The 21,805-nt window shown below is 42.8% G+C and overlaps 1 protein-coding gene across 1 annotated transcript in view; it reads right to left on the reverse strand.

The window, feature by feature from the left end:
• Positions 1-21,805, reverse strand: part of LRRK2 (leucine rich repeat kinase 2) — a 2,096,839-nt gene that overhangs the window by 1,566,101 nt on the left and 508,933 nt on the right. The window contains exon 15 of the mRNA XM_086967213.1: positions 17,774-17,918. Within this exon, the coding sequence (XP_086823339.1) occupies positions 17,774-17,918 (145 nt within the window). The remainder of the gene's footprint in view (positions 1-17,773; positions 17,919-21,805) is intronic.

Below are 21,805 nucleotides of genomic sequence, written 5' to 3' on the forward strand. Positions count from 1 at the left end.
AAAAACCAAACCTATGCTAAAGACCATACTTACTTCTTCCCTCGTACTAGACCTAGGTTAGGTAAATTGGGGTAGACGTATTTTAGAAGCACCAGTTGAGTATTTTAGCCTGTGTTATTTAAGTATGTATTTTTATATGGCTTAGAAACCATATACAATGCTATTACAGTATTTTTTTATAATACTATTCTCGCTGTACGCATTATACTTTGCATTCTGTCTAACGATTGTAGCAGTTCACCTCGCATGAGAAAGAAGACTATTCAATAAACCTTTTATTGAAAACGCCTGTCTCACTTTTTCTCTGCAAACTCAGTAGAAACGAAGCATGCACGATTGACTGAGTGAAATACTTATCTATTGTTTCTATGACTCTGAAGATAGTTATTCCAGTCCTAGGCAAATAAAGTTGTCATGTTTATGCGGTTGTCAGAAACTAATCCCTTCTTGTGAATTCGAGAAAGTTTCTAGTGACCTCTGATCTAGCTGGTACTCACAATTAAGTATAGTATATTCGATAAAGACCTACTGACCTAAGTCCTATGTCATATCTATAGGATATATTATTCCAATGCACAGAGCCTATTGGGAATATAGGAACTCCATTACACTAGCAGGAGAAGGACATTCTGCAAAGTAACAATACGGAAAAGTAGCTTCTCAATTTAAATGTTTTATTCAGAGCCTTAAATGCAGGATGAGTTTCCAACTTCTCAATGCTGGCTTCACAAAAAGTAATTGGAATATAAACCATGATTGTATTGGCTTTGGGGCATCCTCTCTGTGGCCCCCTTCATTGACATAGTGAGGAAGACAGATGCTTGTGGTTTTCTTGCTCTGTTGGGGTGAAGGGGGTCGTTCATAGAATCGAGGCATGTAGCTAAGGCAATAAATCTCATGCATCTAAATGAACGCGTAGTCTGATTTCTTCTAATATCTAAAATACCAACTGAATCACTATTGTAGTGGGTCTATGGAACAATCTGAAATGCCAATATATGAACCGAAGGACACTATATCAAGCTGTAGTTAAGTATAAATTGTATTTGGTCTGCAATCTGTAATTCTGCATTATTTCCACTGAAATCTGTTAGCATTCAATTGTCCAAAAGCAGTCAGATAGTACTCAAAATATTTCTGGCAGAAATGATCTCCTTTGTTCTAAAAGCACCAGGTATTTCTTTTTAGACAGAGGATCCATGTTTGTGCAGCTTGTGTATAAACACTGCTCTGCTTCTTTTCTTTTTCTTTATTGAATGTATAGAGTCAGATGGTAGGACAGTTTGCACATTTGAAGGTCGGTACCTAATCTCCTGGTAAAAGGAACTGTTGATATGGCATTGCATAACCACACGTGAGTACGGAAGAGACTCTAAGCCTAGTGTTGCCCTGTTTTGACATTCAGGAATGGAATAGCTGAAGATAGCACATTTGTTGTAGATGGGGCTGTCAAAACAAGTTTCATCAATGTTGATGGCTTGATTAGACCATGACTCTTGGTCACTGAAGCCTTCAATGAACGAGGAATCCTTTGACGACAGAAGTTATTTAATCATCAATGAGTAAAACCCTTTCCTTGACAGCTGTTTTTTTAAGTGGGCAAAGGACAATCCTGAGCACTGTCTCGATCTCTGACAGCAAATGCTAATCTTTCTTCTGCCATTAGGATAATTGGAAGAAAATGTTGGCCTTACTTCGCAATCCTTATGAGCACCACAACCAAGAAGGACGTAATTGTACTCAAGTTGTTGGTCAACTAAAAGTCCTTTTTTTTCAGAACCCATTTCACATGGATTAAAAGTCTTACTGTGGTTAGATCTAGTTTTAGCTATGATGAAAACTGGGCCATACATAAACACCCTCTGGAAAACAACCATGAGGACTGAACCTAAAGGTGGAAAACTTCCAGAAAAAGACAAAACACATTCATTGTCATAAAGTATCATATTTGTCACTGAATAGAGCTGTTAAGGGTCTTCACATGACTTCAGATATTGTTGAAATGATAAAACAGCAGGACCCCACAACCTCACACACGGAATTGTGTTCACAAGACTTCTGTTAAAAATATCAGTTTTGATAGCTTCTAATGGCTCTCACTAAGAATCGTATGCTCGTAACTGGTTGCAGTGTAGTTCAAACAGTACATGTACTCTACACTACTGTATTAAATTAGTGTTTTGATAATCATCATTTTCAGTTTGTCAGTACATATTGACAGTTTTTGCATGTCCACAACAATAATTGCCAGAATACATTTTCACAATTTGCACATGTAGATAGCCAAAATGTGTAACCTTTTGCCAGGGCCTTATCAGTCAATAAAAAGGCATGGCTTTTAGTTGCCATTCTAGAATGGTCTAGCTAGACAGCTCAGATGGCCAACTGCATGTGGTAGAGGAAAGCTGGGTAGAATCCCTCCTGACTAATCTCTCTGCTCACCACAGACAATCTGTGGAAAAGTTTGCTGTGGTGCAGCGAGGTCAGTTGACATGTACTGTAACCTTACTCTCCTTCAAGTGCTATGTCTGAGGGCCCACCATGTGTACATGCGTACTGCCTCCCTGATTAAAGGTCTAGGGCTGATCAAGTTTAATGCTGGTTTGCTATGGATTCTTATCAAATCAGAAGGCACCCAGCTGGCCTAATGTATGTAAGCTGACCAACCACTAAGCAACTGGTGATTCAGAACCTAAAATGGGCAACTGCTACCTAGTGGCTCAGGCATGCCTATAATTTATACAAAAAAGACTGAGCCCAAATTACCTTTACATTTTTGTATGGAAACAAGAGCATAAATGAGCAGACTTATGGGTGGTTGTGAATCTCAAAGTAACCTATTTCTTTACCAGTGAATGTAAATGCTCCCTATTCCACTGAACGAATAAACATGCTTCCTACAAAGTAAAAGTATTTATGTTACTTTCCCCAATAACTCCCTTTTACCAGCTCAGATCTTAAAGGGGATCCTCAATAAATAAATAAAACATCCCTTCCTTCATTACCAAGCCTTTAGGGTCCGTTAAAGCATTTTCAGTGGTCTGATGACAGATAAACGTTCCATTGAAGGTGAATATGTGGGATGGGATGGTGATTGTCTCTGAAGCGTCCCCAAAGGCAAAGGGCATTAGTGATGATTCGAGAAAATAGGATAAGCACCTCTGGTCACGGAGTATCCAATCACTTATTATGTTTATTATATAATACATCATATCACCTTTTGATGAGACTGTGTTATCCTGCAAAGTTCAATTCATTTTTTTAACTCATCATCACCTTAAATAAATCTTGAATTGGTTTTTAAAATGAAAACCATAAAGGACAACAAAAATAAAAACAATAGATCATTTGAAATCAGAAAAAATCCTTATTTTAAGAGCTCCTACTAAAAAGTATACAAATAAAAACCAGCAGGTTGATTGGATGATAACTGTGTATACATTAAAGCAGATTTTACCTCGGCAACGCTTTTCCATAAAAGTAGGAGGATTATACAATTATTCTGCAGTTGTTAGTACCATGGACGATGGCCATAATAAAATGCTTGGTGGCTTGTTTGGAAACTGATGCACATCTACAAAGTACTAAATTTGATGCCTGGACCAGTACCTAGGAACCACAAGTGAATGGTGAATCAAATTCAACCAATAGAGAGTTAGCAGAAATTGGTGGTTAGTTGTTGTTAGGAAAGTTAAAGATGGTTATATAAGAGGGGTAGTTTTCCGTATTACATGGGATCTTATAAGGGGTTGGTGATTTCTATAGATTCTCTATTGGCTTGTTGTCAAGAGAAGAAAGTTTGTTTGGTCCATGCCAGGTATGCTTTTACAATTTGTTTTGGGCAATGAAATATTTCAGGGCCACCTAACACTTTAAAAGAGGCTCAAAATATTTTAGCCATGGAATTCTGGAAACCTAGTCTAGGCTTAAACAGTCTTTAAATAATAATCGATTTAACTCAGTTTCCACTTTATCCATACTGATATCTAGAGCAACAAGGGTCGCAAGTGTAACACATCTGTCAAATAGCCTTGACCTAGTTCCTCGTGGGCTATAAGTGAAACAGACCTTTGTTGAAGAAATGGCAATCGCCCCAAGAAGTGATTTCCACAGTTTTCAGAGGTAAATTATTTACATATCCCCAAAATATCACGCCCACAAGGAGCTACGGGAATACATTGAACCTACTAGTTCTTTAACTTAGCTTCTGACCAAGCCTGGATGCAAAATCCAACACTTAGGAAATTATTCCAGAAAAAATATGTCTCCTTTTTACTAAAAGTGGGACCAACTTTCAGAAAAGTCAAACAACACCCATAGATATGAAAATTAATCAACCTTACTAATAATACTATCCTTTACTCCGTGCACTCAGGATTTCAATGATCTGGGGCCCACCAACACTACAAACAACTTTTTATAATTGGTACTAAGGTCCAGGGAGTCCATAAATATCACAAAAGAATCATGAAGTAGTTGCTGTCATAGCGTTGCTCTAGAAAGAAAGACTGTGTCATTGCTACAAAGTAATGCTGGAATAGGACCTCTTCCCACAAGAGACATATCTGCAAGAATGCACCATTGTCATAATTCTCGTTTTAAATTAAAGGACTCTGTACATTGACACAATTATCGACTGTGACCAGGAGTTAGGGATGCCATGCATAACCGCAGAATTAATGGTCAGTTTGAGAAGTGGAGCCCAAAGTGTAACATCCGATTTGTACATATCAGAGAGTACCCAAACGGGGCTCTGGGCTTTATTTTCTGGAGTTGCAATAATGTCATTCCATAAATTCATCCAGTGAGAAGCCCACCTTGAGAACATCTGAGGACACAAAGGAGTACATTTAAAAAATATATATTTTATTAAACAAAGCAGAGTAAGTGATCAATTGGCAGACATTACCTACAAAAATTGACATAGAAGGCATACATTACAACGGTGCATTGCAAGTGTGAGTTCGGGGAGGACCAGTTCTGGTCATCGCCATTTCAGTTGTAGGGGAACTACAAAGTTCGCCTCTAAAGACATTCCAGTGGCCCCATTTCTTATCCCAAGTTCTAGGACAAACCCTGACCTTGTATACAAGAATCCATTGCAGCAACCCATCTGATCAAGAGCGGTTTATCTGGCGAGACCCATTGCATTGCTATTTCACGCTTTAATAAGAGAAAGCCTAGAGCCGCCCATTGCCGTTCCAGCGCAGTGAGATCTGTGGGGTCCCACACATTGAGGAGTCCGCTTCTGGGAGACAGAGGTACAGGTTTTCCAAGTGCACCAGACATCTTACGGGTCGCTCGCTCCCACAGGTCTTGGATCTTTGGGCAGCCCCAGATAGTGTGGTAGAAAGTGCCGACAAGCCCACAGTTACGGAGACAGAGAACAGTTGCACGCCTACCAATTTTGGCTAGGAGGGGAGCAGACATGTATGTTCTGTGTAATATCTTCAATTGTATAAGCCTGAATCTGTGATTGATAGCCGATTCACGTGGGGACATTAGTGCCGCCTGCCAATCCCCATCCTCCATGGCCCAAATGTCGCCCTGCCATTTGTCTCCCAGGAGTTGGAAGGTGTTAGGCATATTATTGCATAGCTTTCGGTAGGTACAGGATATCGCCTTGGCCTGAAGGGGTTCTGATAATAGTCTATCCTCGAGAGGCGAGGATTGTGGAAGAGAAGAGAGATTAGGGACACTAGTGAGTATGGCATGTTTGATTTGGAGGTAACGGAAGGTCTCTCAGTTGGCTAAATCATATTTCTTCTGGATCTTTGCGAATGTCAGCAGTTTGCCCTTATGAATCATGCCTCCCAGGGTAGAAATGCTGATCATGTCCCATTTGTCTAAGCCCTGACAATGGCAGAGGGAGCCTAGTGTATGTGAGGCCTAGAGCGGAGTGGATAACGTGAGAGTGTCAGCCCAGCCGAGGCGTTTATTTGCTCGGTGCCAGATTGTTAGCGTTTGTGACATTGGGCCTATATAGCGAGTGCGGGAAGGCTTACCATATATGGCACTAAGGTAGCCCTCACGGCCCGTCTGATATCGTTCAAGGTGGAAAGCAGGGTTTGTTGGTGGACCATATAACCAAGAGTTGGTGGCTATCAATTGAGATGCCCAATAATAAAGTCGAATATTTGGCAAGGCAATACCACCGTCATACCACCCCTGTGTAAGCGAGAGAAGAGCTTTACGGGGAGAGCCGCCGTCCCATAGGAGGAGGCGGAGGTCTCCCTCCAGTGTATTAAAATAGGAGTCGACAATGGGAAAAGGGCAGTTTTGCAAGGCGTATGAAAAGCGAAGAAGTGCAAGCATTTTAAAGAGGGCTGCTCTGCCTGGGAGAGACAGAGGCAGTGATCTCCAATGCAATATGTCAATATGGAGTCTTTGTAGCGGGCCCTTTCGGTTACAGTCATAGAAGATTTTGGAGTCTGGGGTGACAAAGATGCCGAGGTACTTGAATCCATCCTGGGCCACATCTATCGAATATTCCCTCGGGAGAGGAGGGGGTGGGCCATGTAGCCCGTACATCACTGACTTGGACCAATTGATGGAGAAGCCCGAGTATTTGCCGAAATTGGTGATGACGTGCAGTAAACAATTAATAGAGGATTTGGGGGAAGAGACGTAGACGAGAATGTCTTCTGCGTATAGTGAGATCTTGTCTATTGTATCGTCATTCCACCAGAGGCCTCGGATAGAGTTCTCCGTTCTGACCCAATGGGCCAAAGGCTCTAGGGTCCCTGCCTAGTTCCCCTGTGTAGAGGAAATTGTCTGGATGTGTGGACGTTGACATAAACTTGACCCCAGAGATCAGTATAAAGCAGTCTGACCCATTGAATACATTTTGGACCGAAGCCAAAACGGACTAAGACCTCGAAAAGGTAAGACCATTCTATGGAGTCAAAGGCAAGCATGGCGTCAAGGGAAAGGATAGCTGCATCCAAAGGAGTACATTTTTTAAAATGCATAATGTGGGATCGTAAATCCCTTCGAAGTGACTAAGCCGTATGGTGGCTGTACCAAGGTCTACATCTGTATAGCTCCTACACAAAGAATTGGATGCACCGTATGTTGCCAACCTAATACAAGCAGGAGCTTTATGCTCTTGGCAAATAGCGCTGGGACGCCTACGGGTAGCCACGCGCTTTACAAATCTAATTCCATTCCATAACATTTGGCACAGGAAGGAACAAAGTTCACTAGTTACATGATTAAGGACTGCTTTTTAAAAAAAAAATTCCTTGGCTAGCTTATATGGATAAGCTGCTGAAGGAAATCAATAAAGACCTATCAGTGATAAGATCCTCAAGTAGTTTGCAACTGAAATTAAAAAGAGAAACAAAGCCAGGAAAGAGCTAGCAGAGAAGAGAAAAAATTAAGCGTATCAAGATATATGGCTAGTACAACACTGTCTGTTGTACTTGGATATCTAGTTAAAGTTTCAAATACCCAGGACAGATTTTACTTGACAAGGTTATGTTTGGGCACTGTCCATGGACTGGTTGCCTTCCATAGCATGAAAGAAGGCAGAAAATAGTTCACAGATGCCCTTGTGATGGAAAAACCACCCAGTCCACGATGCATTTTATGCTGTTCTGCAAGATTTATTGAAATACAAGGAGAATATTTTTACGGCCAATCTTTATGGCAGATAAACTTTTCTTTTATAAGAATGCCATGCATTTTATTTATATCCTCAATAATAAATTAGCATGCCAAGCTGTTGCTGGATATATAAGCCGGCCTCTAAAAAGAAGAAAATCACTAGCATCTTTAGATAACCTTGTCTATGAAGCTGATTGAAAGAGGATTTTTAGGCTGATAATAATGTATTTAATTTGGGGAAACAAGATGATTTTTTCTAATGAAGTTCTAAGTACCAATTCAATGAGTTTTAATTTTATATAAGATGTATTCTCTATTTACTGTACTTTTTTGATTTATTGATAGAAGATTTTAATCCTATATATGATATTTTCTCTTTGTATTTTCTGCACTTTTATGAATCGATAAAAAGATTCTGAATAAAGTTATTATGATGAATAACCCATCTGTCTAGTATGAAATGGGAACACAAAGGAATTCACCATCAGGTTGCGAAAAAAGAGGACTACTGACAATCTCCCATTAGATTGCCCTATTCCTGAGACAGTTTGCATGTGTTCATTGTTCCCAGGTCTCCTATTGCAAGACTTGTTTATTCTTTTTAACCGTCAGCTTGTATATTAGAAGAGTGGATGCTAGGACCTTTTTTTAGGGTTCTGGTGAGTTTACGGTGGGTCTTAGAGCGTGACTGGTCAAACTACCTAAAGTAATTAATTTGGTTTAATTTTTCCCGTGTGGTGTGTGGATGATCAAAATTGTCTTCACAGTTTCACAAACTGACAAACAAACAAAGAATCAAATCACCTGCTAAATGTTGATCCAAGCAAAAATTAGAAAAATAAGAAAACAATTTGTGGTTAATTTTGTATAAAACGCATTAGCAGTCACTTTAGCCACCTTAGTCTATGCCCTTGATCATAAATCATTGCCACTCTCTTCAAACATTGAATAGCAGGGTTAGTACACCAAACAAGTGAGACAGGAGTGGATTATGGTCGCTATGATCATCCCATAGTACCTTCTTTTTCCTTTCTTTTTTTTTACCTCATATAACCAAAGAGGATCTGCAATAATCAATAAACCGCACCATCAAACTATACGCCCACCGGTCACTGCATTCGCCCAAGTCCTATTACTGTGCCGGACCGTAACCTTTGCCATTCACTCGGTGTTATCATTAGAACGAGTAATCAAAATCCAGGGAGCTGCACCAGATTAAGAAATCAGCCCATATACCCAGAGCAGGGTTGTTCACCATACCCTGATCCAACCAACAAACCCGGACAGCCACCTTAACCCAGTCTTCCACTCTTGGGACAAAGGGTACCTCCATTTCATACAGATTTCTCTTCTGGCAATTAGGATCAAGTAGAAGAGCAACCTTCTAAGTGACCACCTCAGCGGCCTACTTATTTTTTCATCACCTCCGAGGAGGACAAGCATTACATTAAGTTTAATCTCCCGACCAAAGATACCTTTTAAGGCAAGTTCTATTCCACCCCAAAAGTCACTCAAGCTCGGGAATTCGACAAAGATATGGACATCGTTTGTTCCTAAGCAGCCACAACTTACACACTTAGGGAGAGGTTGAGGGGCAAACTTGGATATTTTATATGTTGTCCAATAGAGATGGTTGATGGTGAAAATGTGATTCTTCTTCAGGTTAGCTGATTTAACTGTTGAGTTCAGAGTCCTCAAGGAATTATTCCACACTGTTTTAATATCTCCCTCAAGGAAGGTTCCACTCCATACTTAGTAAGGGGGTGCTAGCATATTTTCCTCCACTGCCAAAAGCCTCTCATATCACCTTGCAGCCTCCTTACTCTTAGATCGAATGTCCTGAAGAGAGAAATCTGCAACTCACAGTCAACCCCAATTTCCTTTTTTGATTTCACAAACCAGGAGGAAAGTTTAATAAACTTAAATCTGGACAGGTCATTACCAATCTTAGCTTTTAATACTTCCCATGGATACACTCACTCCGATGAAAGCAGGTCTGACCATGCTATAACCCCCGCTCTCCTAAATGGAAAGAGCTTAAGCCATCTTTCAAGCATTCTGGGGTTCCGGGAGAGTCCCAGACTGGAGCCAAGTCTGAATAATAGCCAATGCCCCACCTCCTCCTGACATTATACCATACATTTTAAGCAGATCATAATACTTTTAATCAGACTTTCTTGAAAAACCTGGGGGCACCAGATTTATAAAGAAACCCATCCCCGCTCCATTGCCTCACCATCTCCCCCAAAGGTTTTCCCCAAGTAGAGTCATCCACGTTTACCAAAAGCATCTGAATGTTTTTAAACTGGAAAGCTACACAGTACCAGTTAACATCGGGTAGGGCCAATCCCTCTTTATTGAGCCTGTGTCTAAGTTTTTATATGTGCCCAAATAAAACTCACAACCTTCCCCTGAATTCTATCAATACCTTATATAGAAAACCCAAGGGGGGTGGCATTAAAAAGATAGGCCAATTTTGGAAGGATGTCCATTTTTATTAAGTTTACACGTCCAAAAATTATCAACAGGAGGTTTTTCCATCTAGTTAATAGGTGGTCAATTTCTTTAGTGACCCTTTGCAAATTAAGTTGCAGGATTTAATCTATTTCAGCCACAATTGTGATGCTCAGATATCTAAAATTGGGGCTCACTTTCCTATCCCAATCTGTGATATTCCAACACTTAACCTCGGTTTTAGCAGTATTTACTTAGTAACCAATGAGGAAGCCAAGTTCTGCCAATAGATGTTCCACCCTTGGAATCGATTTAAGAGGGTCACCGTATAAACCAATATATTGTCGGCATAAAGCAGGACTTTACAGCTGTAGGGTGGAGAACTAAAGGCAGTTACAGTAGCATCCAATCTCAGCTGTTGAGCAAGAGGTTCTATATAAATATCGAATAGAAGAGGCGAATGAGGGTCCCTCTCAGTATACTAAAACTGGGGGTTAATGTCCCATTAAAAAAAATCCTAGCTGACGCTCCTTCATAGATCCTTCATAGACCACCATAAGCATATTAGGAAATTTGGGCCCAAATCCCAGTGCGCTCATAACCTCCCAAAGGAAGACCCAGCATACTCGATGGAGCGCCTTAGCAGCATCCAAAGCTACTATGGCCAAGAGCGCAGATCATTCGATGGCGAGATCTATGGTGCCAATTAACTGTTGGGGCAGCTCCTGTATATACCTCTTTGGGATAAAACTTTTCTGGTCTGAATGAGTGAGCTGGGGGCAAACTTAGTCAATCTCCCCTCTAAAAGATCTTATAGTCCACATTACATAGAGAGATTAGCCAATAAGAGTTCGGCCCAGAGTGATCTTTGGGAGGTTTCAAAATGAGGACTACTGTAGCCTCCTTCCAGGACTTAGGAACCTATCCACCGTGCCTACAGATCGAATTAAACAGGATTTCCAAGAATGGTATCAGCTGCTCTATTATTAGATTATACACTTCAATAAGTAGAGCATCAGTACCTGCGGATTTACCATTCCTACTTTTAGTTTTACTTATGCGAATCTCCTCCTTAGATATAGGGGCGTCAAGTGTCTTACCACTAGTTGCTGTTAAAATAAATAGCTGTTACACCTTCTAGTCTCTTACTAACTGGGAAAGTAAGGTTGTAACAAAAATGTAACAAATACCTAAAGAATATATTTTACCTGTGAATGTCAAAATATCAACACAGGGGGTTAATATTACCTTAACTTAGGGATAATCGATGCACTGAAATCATGGAGGATAGAATTCAGCATTTCTCCATGCTCAGAATGTTTAAAATGTAATCCAATGGTTAAAAAGCTCTTCAGGGAGCTATTGTATGTGGGGCAATCATTAGTACACAAATGAAGAATAAAAGCGCCTATCAGCACAAAAGGAGTGAATGTTCTGTACTCTATATCTTTTGAGTAGGAACCACAGGCAGTTGCACATATTCAGAGTTCCACTGCAAACAATTAGAAATATTAAAATGAATAATTAACAAACAACAGTATTTAGCAAAAGATAATACAATGACAGCCAGATTGTTCAAACCTGTATCAATCTTAACAACTTTACAATTCAAACTGAGGGTTACAAAAATGAGCAGTCCAACTTTAGCTCTTTCAAAGTCCACAAGAACAGCAGAAGCAAATATTGAGCTAGAACTAACTAGAAAGAAGGCATTCCTAAAGGCAAATTATCTTACATTTCTATATAAATGTAAGCCAATATAGATCCACGTTCTTGTTCTCCATGCTCACTATGTTCCATCTTAAGCTACTGAGTGAATTTGACAACTAGGTCTTAGTATTTGTGAACAAGTTACATACCATTGGTAACAACGTATCTGGTGGAGACTATCTAGCCACAGTTTCCTCATCTTCGAATTGTCCCCAGGTATCACACTGGATCTGGATATTTTTTGTGAGCAGTAACCCTGTGTCATTCAGAGGCGTCATCCACGTGGGAAGTAACATTTGTGGTGCCTATATAGGTGCCACCTTGCACGCTGAAGTCAGTTCTTTCCACAGCTTTCCATACCAAGCGAAGTCACAAAGTACACTGACCACTGGTGTGGAAAACTAGGGCCCTGAAAGAGGAAAGCCCTGCCCCTAGAAGACTGTTCACAGAGTGGGGAAGATGGGTCGGTTAGTAAGGTGGCGGGTTAGAGTCTACCAGATAAGGCGTTACAAAAGGTAAGTAACATGTTCATTTGATAGAGACTTCTAGCTGCAGATTCCTTACTTTAGAATAGATACCAAGCAATACCTCCCCGGAGGTGGGTCTGTGGACCAATTTCACACAAGGAAGTCCTGCAGGACCAAGCAGGCGAAGTGCACACGCCCAGGGACTGGACTGTCCACACAATAGTGTTTGGTAAAAATGTGTAGGAAAGCCCACGATGCTGCCTGGCAGATGTCCAGGACCGGAACTCAGCAAGCTAACAGAGTTGTTGCAGCGTTAGGTCTGGTGGAATGAGCCCACAAACCTTCAGTCATTTGCTCCTTAGCCAATGTGTAGTAGATTTTGATACAAAGAACGATTCATCAGGAGATGGTTCTCTAATGTGCAGGTCATCCTTTCTTTGCACTGACATACCTCACGAAGAGTTGGTCATCCACCCAGAACTTGTGTGTGGTCAAGGTAGAATGACAACACTATTTTTGGGTCAAGAAGGTGACCACTTACAGAAAAAAGGAAGCCATCGTACAGAGCGTCCATTTGTCTGGGTAGATGTTCAAGTAAGGAGGTTTGGATGACAAGGCCTGAAGCTCACTGATCTCCTGGCAGACATAATAGTCACCAGGGAGGCCACCTTGATGGTAAAGGGCCTGAGGGGACAGTTATGCAAGTTATGTATGAGCTCAAATGGAGTGCACATCAGGAACGTCAGGACCAGATTAAGGTCCCATTGAGGCACAATGGAGGGAGGAAACGTGTGCCAAACTTTCAAAACCCAATGTACAATAGGGGATTGGGAAAGGGAGGGTTGCTCAGGCAACCAAAGAAAAGCAGAAATTGCAAAAATATATCCCCTAGCAATGCCCAGAATAGAGCCCTGCTGGGCAAGGGAAAGAATCAGGAAATGTGAGAAAGGGGAGCAGAAAGAGGGTCAACTTGTTTCACTGCATACCATGCCATAAATTTTGCCTAAGGGCAGGCATAAACCGTCTTGATGGAAGGACGCATGACTGCCAAGATAATGTTACAGACTTCGGGAGAAAGGTCAAAAGCTGTCCAAGCTGTCAATTCTTGCTGCTCAGTCTCCAAGCAACAACGTGGAGAAACCTCTTCTGCTGCTGCAACAGAAGATCCTCCCAAAGGGGCAGCCTGATTGGAGGACTGATGGCCATGCTCAAAACACCTTGGGTTAAAAGGCTCTCTGTGCGCAATACAGAGCCACAAGGCTGACTTGGGCCCAGTGTTCCTGATCCTCTTAACTCTGGGCAGGAGTGGTATGGCAGAAAGGCATACAGGAGGCCTGAGCTCCACTCAAGACAAAAAGCGTGTCCGAGCTAGAACCGCCTTGGAAACTACAGCACACAGAACTGCTGACATTGCACGCTCTCATCAGTGGCAAATAGATCTCCACTACTGGAAGACACCTTGCACCACCTCCGGCTGGAGACACCATTTGTGATCTACGAGGCATCTTTGGCTGAGTTTGTCCGCTCTGGCATTCAGAGAACTAGCCAGGAGTCGACAGGGGATGTTCTAGCCATGTACAGAGAAACAGTGCTTCTTGACAAATGGTCACCCACCCTGTTTGTTGCAGTACCACATGGTGGTGGTGTTTACAATGAACACTTGCACTAGCCTTCCTTGGATAGAAGGCAACAAGGCTTTCAATGCCAATTGGATCACTCGGAGCTTCAACAGGTTGATGTGGAGCCCGGATTCTGCAGGAGACCAGAGCCCTCTGATCTCCACCTCTCCAAAATGGCCACCCAATCCCAGGAGTGATGCATCTGTCACACTGCTGTGAGATCTCATTGGGGAAGGGAGAGGGGCTGACCCAATCACAGTTTATTAACCACCAATTCAGATCTTTCACAGTTCCCTCCTAGATATCGACCGTGTCAAAGAGATTTCCCCGATACGGCGCCCACTGGAAGTTCAGGTCCCACTGCAGAGCTTGCATATGCCAATGGGTATGTGTCACCAGAAGACAGCAGAAGGACATGATGCCCAGCAGCCTCAGAGTCCTTGCCATCATAACCCAGTATAGAGGCAGAAACATCGTTATCATAGGCTGACTAGCCTGAATGTTCAGAAGGATAGGTCTGTAACTGCAGTGTGTCCAGAACAGCTTAGATGAAAGGAAGCATCTGAGAAGGGGGTCAGGTGAGACTTTGGCACGATGATAGTGAATTCAGGAGAATGCAGGAGGTCTGCTGTAGTCTGGAGGAGGGAGACAACAGCCTGGGATGAGCCTGCCTTCAACTACAAGTCATGGAGGAAGGGGAAGACTGGCAACCCTGATCTTTGCAGATGAGCTGCAACCACCACCATCAGCTTGGTGAACACATGAGGGGCACTGGTGGAACCAAAGAGGCAGCCAAGTGAAGTGAAAGTGATTGTGACCACTTAAACCACAGGTAACGCTGTGGACAGGCAGGATGAAATGTAGAAATATGCATCCTTCAACTCCAACGCTACCATCCAGTCTCCTGGGTCCAGGGCAGATGGGACCTGAGCTATAGTGAGCATTTTGAACTTCTTCTTGGAAGACGTTTAGAGAGTGCAGGTCTAGGATAGGACAAAGGCTTCTGTCCTTCTTGTGCACCAGAATGTGACAGGAATAACAACCACAACCCACATCTGGCATCGATACTCTCTCTTTGCCTCCTTTGGTCAAAAACGCCCTCAGTTCCTGACAGAAAAGAGATAGGTAGTCCTCCGTCTGCCTGTCATAAGTCCTGCATTTGCACTGAAAATACAAGGCGGACAATTCCTCATTGTGTATAATGTATATATTTTTGTCACAAACAAAGTTTGTTCATTTATATGTGTTGTATATATTGTCTCACAAACGAAATGGTTCTAAATCATGCATACAAAGGTGTTGCAATTGTGTGATTTACTAATGTGGTGTTTCCTTTTAAAAGACATGCAATTGATTTATGAATGTCTTTTTGAATTATCAAAATTAAGCAGAATAAATGCTCAAAAACCTCAGAATTAGCGGTCTCAGGTTTATTGGGAATATTTAAAATATACCTCCCTTGACACCTTTCTGTGATGTCATAAGTAGGTGGCATGGAGGGGGGTAAGGGGGGGGGGGGGGGTGAGAGTCTCCAAGGCGAGGGTGTAGCCTCTTCAAGCAATCTGCAAAAACCACCTGTCCGAGGTTATGGACTGCCAGTGGGGCAGGTGATGGGTAATCCTGTCACTCACTGGCTGCCCATGATGGTAAACAAGCAGGCTTTGAAGAGGTGGATGCTGCCGCTACTATGGGTTGAGATGAACAGACCAAACAGCTGGCCACCCGACCCAAGGGGCCAGTAGGTACCGCATCCAAGGGCACGCAAAGGCTGGAAAGCATGTGCGCCACGATGGCTAGGAGGATAAGGACACAGCTGTATGCCCCTACCATAGCCGGAAAATGCAGATTGAGGGCGACGAGGGGCCATAGAAAGGCCCAATGTACATGGCCACAGCCCTGCTGTTCTTAAAACGCTCCAACGCCTAATCCGCCTTGTTTCTCGAGAGACGGGAGCCATCAAAAGGGTATGTGCATGAGTGATGTCTGGACATCCCCAGAAATGCCAGTAGTCCTTAACCAGGTGTAGCATTGCAGGGCTACCAGCAACAAAACTGCTCTGCCTAGTGAGTTGGAGGTGCCTAGTCCACAGTTAATTGTAACATCCCTTCCATCTGCAACACCCTGGTAGAGCACGGCCCGGGCTTCCTTCGGGGCCATTGGCAGCACCTATGCAACTGCATCCCACAGGGTGTTGGAAGAAAACATTTTCTTCCCTAAACTGTCCAACATCTTGGATTCCCCATTCGGCAGGGCAGTTGGGAATGCACCAGGATTTACACGAGACGTGGAGGCTTGGACCACCAAGCTATCAGGGGCAGGGTATTTCGCTTGGAATTTGGGGTCCCCATGAGCAGGGCGATGGCGGCTGGCAGGGGTTCACAGGAACCAATAAGTTGGGCTTGGATCAGGTCCCAAGCAGGACATCAGTGCCTTTCTAAATAGGAGAAGGGGTTTGGAAGGGGACGCTCTTAGCTGAAGCATTTCAGGAAAGACATTAGCTTTGACTGCCACAGAGGGAAAGCAAAAGTCCAGTACCTCAGTCGCCCTCTGCACCACTATTGAGAATTATGTTCCTTCCTCTATAGCCATGGTAGGGGGAGATAGCATGCCAGCATCTGGGGGAGTATTCAGTCTGCTGGCTTCAGCCAGATACTCAAGGCAGTCCAATGAGCCATAAGGCTGGGATTCAGCAAGGTCCAGTGACCCCTCCCATTCTACCCTGAGTCTAGCCCATAGAACATGGGCTCAGGCTCCGGCATGGAAGGTATGGCTCCAGCCAGCGCTGGCATCATACAATATCCCTTTGGCTCCATGTCAGAATCTGGAATGAGAATGGGATTTCACAGATGGTAGGTGAAGAAGTACTGTAGCCTGTATCTAAAGGTGCATTTATTTAGGCAATCACTTTCGGGAACACACTCCCCCTTTCGAGCTCTCCATTGTGTTAGCTTTATTTGCCACAGAAATGAAAACCTAGGAGACCCAATAACGGTTTATGTTCAAGGGCTGTTATAGTCTATCCTAGTATCAGTGGCACAAGCTGATGGGTTAGCTCAAACCTTGTTGGTTTTAACAGTCTCCTACAAACGTAGATAGCATTTACATACATTATCTCTGGTTACATACATCAAAGGAGTTCATATGAGAGTTTCACGTCCAATGTAAAACTGATCCAATACAGATTCATCAGCTTGCTTAAATATCCCAGACATTCTAATATTTGACCTTGTAGTATCTTTTTTGTGTGTTCTTAATTTTTTCTCTTTTCCTTGCTGTTGGAGTGATAATCTTCAATGCCGCCTGAGCCCCCTATGATGGGATGATGGACCTCTGCCGTAATGGTTATTAGAGGAATTGCGGCATGAGCTGTTCAAGTCTCTAATGGCAAATTCAGTCTTCTACTTAGCCATTTATAAGGGTGCACAAGGAGCGCATCTAAGAGATGAAGCCCGTCCCGGTCACATTCTGGCTTGGACGGGCGTAGGTCAAATAAACAGGACCCGGGCCAACCATTTCCGGGCGCAGACAGGTCCTGTCTTTGGCTGGGATGACAGTGTGGTTATATAGTGCTAAAGGTCGGGCCCCTTGTTCTCAAACAGCTGGTGTACTGTTGGCAGTGAAGTCCTACTGCCTGTTTCTGTGTGTTCCGTGCCATGGGGATGTTAATACGCTTATACAGCACCAAGTGCCAGGCCATATCCTCCTCAAATGGCTGGAGCACTGTGGGCAGTGAACTCCTGCTGCCCGTGTCTACGGCTGATTTTTTCATTTAAATATTTTTGATTTCCTGTAATGAATGCTTTGTGGTAAAACATAACTAAACAATTCATCTGTTGAATTATGTTGACAATGAGCTGTACTGATATCAAGAATAGGCTATGCAAAATTCAATAAAAATATGGGTTGACAACATACCATAATTATCTGGATACATCTGCAAAGTATGGAGAACAGAGTCTATAGCACCTTGGTCAGACAATAATGTTCCTGCCCCAGAGCACTCGGATACAGAGCAAAGTATTTTTAATCCACATTCTTGAATGGCAGGATATCCAATAAACTGAAAAATCAAAATGATGCAAAATAAAAAATAAAACATGTTCAATAGCAGGATAATATTCCAATTAAATAAAACTTTAGTAGAATTTCACTAATCCTGTCCAGAGACCACACCGCCTGTGATAGGTGTGAGGCTAAGAGCACATGATAACAACTCATTACAAATATTAGACATCACCTTAGAACGTAATTTTTTGTTCCTGCAAAGTATTTTATTTTTAAAACATATTTAATTTGTCAGAAGCACATAGAGCGTAGCTCTGTAACCCAGAGGCTTCCATAGCATCAATATACAATACCATGACTTTTACACTTTTCTCACATATGAAAATATTGAAAAAACTTGCATTTAAAGCAAAACAAAAAATAAACAAGGATCATACAATACCCCACACCCCACAGCCAATTGCACTGTCAACCAAACAAAATCAGAATATACTGTCGTAGCAACAGTCCTACACTCACCACTGTATATTTCTAATAAGGCGCTATACCACCCATGTAAGTAGAGTAAAGACCCCCCCCTCCGTAAGAGGGAGGGAGAAGATTAAAGCCGGTCCGAGCCCTGTGCTGGAACAGGCTTCAATTCCAGTCCCCGATAGTCTGCCCAGCGCTTCCAGATTTTGTAGTGTTTACTCAGGCACCCCCTCGCTACAAAGATGGGAGCCTCCAAACATATGCAGAAATCCAGACCTGCCTTCCAAACTGAGATGGAATGCGCAGCTGTCGCCCTACAGGGTCTAGCAATATCGCGTTTGGCAAGGGTAAAGCCCAGGAGCATAAGGTGACGTTTGTAAATGTTGACCCCGGCCTCGTCCATGACATGTAGGAGAACTAGCTTAGGTGAGCGAGGGAAGTCCCAACCACAAACCTTTGATAGGCATGTCATTACACCCCGCCAAAACCTCACCAGCGCAGAACAATCCCATTTGGTATGCAGCAGGGTACCCTCCCCATGGATGCAGCGAAGACACACCGGGGAAGCCACCAAACCCGCCCTGTACGGCCTGACTCTAGTGAAATATACCCTATGGAGGTATTTAAACTGGATAAGCCGAAGGCTCATAGCAATGGCTGCCCCATGAGGATGACCCGGAACCCCATGGTTTGGAGGCGACCTACAAAAACTAAGAGGAAGCATGCATCTACTTGGGACAACGCATTTTGATGACAGACAGGAATTAAAATCTCACATCAGACATACAATTTTAAAGCATAAAGTAGTCAGAGTTTTTGACTTGTTTCTAGGATTACTAAATTGCCCCTAAAGAAGATCAAGAAACGCAAAAGACCAAAAATCCCCAGAGAGGTTACATACTACTTTTCAATTAGCTTTGCCGCTTAGGTCCAAGATGGGTCATCATTGATTACAGAACTCAAAGAAAGCTATATGACAGACCGAATATGTGAAGAACCTCCAGTTTTATCTGAAAATTTGTATGTATTTGTCGGCCCTGATGAAGGTGGTAAAATCTAGCGTTCACTGAAAAGTATGTAGGCCTTCTACAAACATCTGAGAACTCCACCAACGAGGACCACCAAAATAAGGATTAACAACAAAATAACATGTGGGACTGATGCCATGTGAAAATAATGCATATTGTCATATAGGGTCCTTGTATCTCAGTTGTTTGATGTTTGTTGTTAGTATTTTTGCACAGTATGAGAGTGTGTATGTATGAGAAGAATGAATGGTGAGACAGTTTTGAATGAGTGGATAATGCTGATATTGTTTAGTTTTTTATAATTGTCTTCTGGGGGTACATGATCTTTTGTATGAAAGTTTTCCTTCATTGTTGAAATAATGAATTGTAAATCATTGTTATTTTACCTTTAACAATAAAAGCCTAAAAATACAACAACAAAAATGTTTTGGAACTTAAGAAAAATGAAATATGAATAAATCAATGTGACGAATAAAATAGAATTCAAAGGAAAACCAATTGTTTGTTGAAAATTTGATATGTGTGTAGTATCTTTGAAAAACAGATATTGAGTTATACCTATTCGATAAATTTGAAAGGTCAGGTTAGAGGTTTTTTGGTATATACAGCGAGGGCCTCTGTCCAGTCCTCCTCTTCGAGTGAGCCCTCATTGCTCTCCCATGCCTCACGGAGATGCTGCAGGGATAGGAAGCTATGCGTGAACAGGGATTGGTAAATTTTAGATATCTTATGGTCCTGCAAATCACTCATGAAAATGTTTGCCTCCAGCAGGCCGAAGTTGGCCAGCTCCTCCAAACCCGCCAAGCTAGGGGAAAGAGCATGACGAAATTGCAAATATTAAAAAAATTGGGTATACTGCATTTGAAAGTCTTTCTGCAAGTCCTGGAACAACTTCAAAACAGGCCCCGCGTAACATCTCCCAAGGTGGAGATCCCAATCGCGTCCCAATCACGGATTCCAGGCAAGGCCACCAACTGTGGCAGGCGTCCATTTTGCCACAGCAGTCTCCCGAGTCAAAAGGTTCCACCAACCCATGCTCCTCAAAGCCTGCCTCCAGATCTGAAAAACAAGCTGTGTGGCAACCGGCAAAGAACGCCGCAAGGACGCAAAATTTTGGAGCGTGTGCAGCGAGTGATCACCCATCAATTGTCGTTCTACAGCATACGCCGGATCGAACCTATCCCCATACCACCATTCATTATGGACCAGTAAGTCTGAAGCCATATAGTACAAGAGAATGTCAGATGTCGCAAGCCCCCCACAATATGTGGACTGAAAACGGGTACGGAGAGCCACCCTAGCCATCCCACCACCCCAAAAAAACTGGCCCAAGGCTGTATTGACCTGGCCGAACCACCCAGAAGATGTAGGATAGGGATGATTTGTAGCTGATATAACAGACGAGGAAAAGAGACCATTTTGAAGATGGCCGAGCGACCATATATGGATAAGGGCATGTGGGACTAGATTTTAATATCCTCGTGCACCCTATTCCACACCGGCAGTAGTTTTCCATCCCAGGCAGTCAGCCGCGAGTCAGAGAGGAACACACCAAGATGTTTCATCCTTGCGTGTACCACCAGCACCAGCCGAGGTACAAGGATCACCCCCGCTGCCCAAAGACACAAAGGGTGGACGCTCGTTCATATAAAGGCCAGAGGTCTCTCCGAACACCTGCATGATGCGCAGCAGCCGCGGGCCGGTCCTGTCCAGATTAGTGAGAAAAAACAACACGTTGTCGGCATATAGGGCTATGCGATCCGACAGTCCATCAGCTCATTCGAGACTGGCCACTTGCACATCGATGCCCACTCATGCAGCCAGTGGCTCCATTGCCAGGGCGCACAAATATGGAGATAATGGGCACCCTTGCCTGGTGCCTTGACCAATGGGAAAGACCGACGAGAGAGAACCCGCCACACACACAGACGCCGTAATGTCCTTATAGAGTAGGGTTAAATAGGACAAGTTCGTGCAAAGTATTTTGGACAAACCACCACACAGCAACATCTGTAGAACTGACATTAAGGACTCAAGCCTGATTACTATGTCTTTCACAATGCTCACAAGCAGCAATTAATTGATTTGGGCTTTATGAACACTACTCTATGTAGTCTTGGGATTCAAAGATAGAACTTCCACAGGGCTTTGATCCACATGAGGGTCAGGGAATCTAATGTGAAGACAACAGCCCACTCAACCTTGCTCCTGTGTAATACTAACGTTGTAGTGCCCTCTCTTGAGGACAATACATCTATTAAGTAATAGTTTTATACAGGTCACCAGCATCAGGAAAGAGTCAGTTCACATAGTGGCAAGAGAAATTTGTACTGTTCTCTTAAGGTTGGCATTTAATGTGTAGTTACTAAGTCACAAAATTTTACAGGTAAAACCTGTCTCCTTATAGTTTGAATTTATACAAACGTATACTTTCTTAAATACA

This window comes from Lissotriton vulgaris, chromosome 1_1 (genome assembly GCF_964263255.1).
Source record: "Lissotriton vulgaris chromosome 1_1, aLisVul1.2, whole genome shotgun sequence".
Classification (NCBI taxonomy): domain Eukaryota; kingdom Metazoa; phylum Chordata; class Amphibia; order Caudata; family Salamandridae; genus Lissotriton; species Lissotriton vulgaris.